Here is a 3,015-nt window from a genome sequence, read left to right as displayed (position 1 = left end):
AGGTAGACCAAAAGGATGGATGGAAGGATACAAGGAAAGATGGAAGCAAAGACAAGGAGGGAAGGAAGAACAAGAGAGGAAGTAAAATTTAGAAATGGAGGCAGGAGACATCGGAGAAAAGACGGACCTAAAAAAGGTTGGGAGGAAGGAAGGAGGGGGAGGAGAGAAATGAAGGATATAGGTGGGAATGGGAGGACACACTGATAGAGGGACGACATTTAGGGATAGAAGTCTGGAAATACTGAGATTATTTCCATCCATTTCCAGATGAGAAACACTGAGTGTTGTTAGACTGAGCAGGAACCCTGAATGATATAAAAACATGAATCTGCACATTAAGACACAAACAACAACAACGTTACACTGTGTGTTTACACTACTGGTTTCCTTAGATCCAAACTAAAGTGATAATGGTTTAAAAAAACAAACAAACAAGGTCATTTGAATCATTTCTACTGAGAAAACAAACAGAATTGCCACTTTTCCCTTGTTGGTGTAACTGCTTTCAGCTACGCGTTTTGAAGGCGGAGAGGACCGGCCTCGCCCAGGCTGGAGTCGGGATCAGGCGTGGAGACAACAGGCTTTTAGTTTTGATCGTGAGAGCTGACTGCTGGTGATCTGTGGCGTAACGGGGAGCTGAAACCTCGGCGGCTCAGTCACTGATCAATGATCAAAACCATTGCTCTGAGCAAAGATTTAGAGCTGCTGAAAAATCCCTTCAGAACGGTTAAATTAAAGCAATCGGCATAAAAAAACCTGATTGATGCACCTCTAAACATCAATAAAACAACTCATTTCCTAGTTTATTTTTTAGACCAAATAAATATAAAGGCAAGAAGTGATCAAACAGTGAATTAATTTTAGTTAATCGAGTTAATCTTGAGTTTCTTGGTGAGAAGAGGAAAACCTGTTTCTGAGTTTTTAAGTCAAATCAAGAGCAGTTCTGCTAAGAATGGATGTAATTTTTAAAAGTAATTAAAAAAAATCAAAGAGATTAAATGTTTAAAATAAAGTTATGACCTTGAAAGACAATTTTGAGGTTAAATCTAAAGTTTAAATGTCATTAATTAACTGTTTAGGTGGACGTTAGCGTTCTGATAGAGCTCATCCTAATCTGGATCAGATCAGGCTGATCTGAGAACAGGAGATTATTTCTAGAAGTAAAATACGTAGTGAGAAGACGCAGCATCCCAACCGACCGCTTTAGATGCGTTTCTGTGTTTACGGTGAGCTAATCATCCATGGAAGTCAGCTTGATTTAAAAATATCTAAAGTGCAAACGACGGCGCCGAACCCCTGATGATGTGTTCCCTTTTTATGTCAGCTTTACCCATTTTCACAAAGAGAAAGAAATCTTTTGGGAAACATAGATGTTTAAGATCCAGATCAGACAGCTGAGGCTGCACTCAGCTCTATTTTCTTGGACGATGTAAATCAAACGGGGGAAAACAGACGATAAAGGCACATTAATCCTCTGAAGCACCGCGTTCCTATGAGGTTTTGAGCGCAGGGGCCTCTCCTTCCTCCAGGCCTCCTCAGGGGGCCTTTAAGTGTCCTCTGGGTTTCCTTTGGGGGTGCTTGTTGGGCCGGTTTCACACCAGCGTGATCTCCACCTCCTCGCGACGCTTCACCTGGCCTCTAGGATGCTGCTTTGGGGGAGGAGGAGCCGCACGGACCTGCAAACACCCAACAATCCACTTAGAAAGTTCACCTTCCTCTCAGTTAATCAAAGGATCGGGTTTTTACAAGGTTGGAACATGATTCAAATTTTAACTCAAGGGTGATAAATGACTTAGTTAGACTTTATTGGATACAAACTAATAAAAAAAAAGGAGAAGCAGTGCATGAAAAGCAAAGTAAACCTTAGCTGCTAAGGAAAGAAGACACAAAGGTACGAGTCAGCTGCTGTTTTCTGAGGCCTGCTAAAGGTCAGAGTTCAGGACTGGACAATGAGAAAACNTAGCTGCTAAGGAAAGAAGACACAAAGGTACGAGTCAGCTGCTGTTTTCTGAGGCCTGCTAAAGGTCAGAGTTCAGGACTGGACAATGAGAAAACGGAGAACGTGTGTGACGTATGCCATGATCCAAAAAGGAAGTCTTCTTTCTTTCTAGTGAGAACCTGTCTGCATGACTTTGGTTTAAAAAAGCAGCTTCTGTCCAAACTAAAACACCTACAAACAGAAGATGTTCAGCCATGATGCCCACCAACATGTTTGACCGACTGAAAGAATTCACGAGAACGCAAGTACGGACTCGTGTCCTCGCCAAGAACACAGGAAAGTCTGGACTTGGAGAGAACAGGAGCCTGCAGCATAAATATGGGACAACTGGAAGAGAGGAGAAGAAGTGTGGAGACTAGAGACATTTTTTCGGGAATCCCACGTGTCACGGGATTCCCGTGGGATTCCCGTGGGATGGGAGTCAGTATTAGTAACGATCACGTGATTGGGACGGTACGGGATAAACATTAACGGGAGCGGGAGCAAACCGATAGTAACTAAAAAACACTAGGATTGATGCCAAAAAATAAAATAAAATAGAAAGAAAAACAATCCTGTACTGGCGCCGCCATTTTGTAGTTTTTTTTCCTTGAAACCTACACTATATAATGCGAGTCAAAAAAACTACACGACCAAAAACCAACAGTGCTTCCGCTCTGAGTTTTTCACCCGCGCTCAAAAACAACAATGGAGGGACCAACAGTTAGCGGTGAACTCGACTTCGAAAAGTTTGAAAAAAGTGAAATCTTATTGAAGACAACTAGAATGGGAGTGGTGCAGGAGCGGGAGTCATTCTGAATGGGAGTGGGAGTAATTTCACCAGGAGTGGGACGGGACAGGATTTAGATTTCTACTCTGGCCCGGGATCGGGACGGGACACAATTTTTTTCTGTGGGAGTGGGACGGGACAGGAGTGAAAATCCACTCCCGTGTCAGTCTCTAGTGGAGACTCGTGACGTCACCACAAGTCTGCATCTCACCTCCTGTTATTAATAGTCTCTAGATAATAATAAATT

The 3,015-nt window shown here is 42.8% G+C and overlaps 1 protein-coding gene across 1 annotated transcript in view; it reads right to left on the bottom strand.

Annotated features, from left to right (window-relative positions):
- Positions 1-162: 162 nt before the first annotated feature.
- The window catches only part of LOC107093059 (F-BAR and double SH3 domains protein 2-like), a 45,665-nt gene continuing 42,812 nt past the window's right edge, over positions 163-3,015 (bottom strand). The window contains exon 16 of the mRNA XM_015387878.1: positions 163-1,676. Coding sequence (XP_015243364.1) covers positions 1,593-1,676 — 84 coding nt within the window. The 3' untranslated portion in view covers positions 163-1,592. The remainder of the gene's footprint in view (positions 1,677-3,015) is intronic.

This window comes from Cyprinodon variegatus, unplaced genomic scaffold (genome assembly GCF_000732505.1).
Source record: "Cyprinodon variegatus isolate N-32 unplaced genomic scaffold, C_variegatus-1.0 Scaffold406, whole genome shotgun sequence".
Taxonomy (NCBI): Eukaryota; Metazoa; Chordata; class Actinopteri; order Cyprinodontiformes; family Cyprinodontidae; genus Cyprinodon; species Cyprinodon variegatus.
This window is presented reverse-complemented; position numbering and strand designations above follow the sequence as displayed.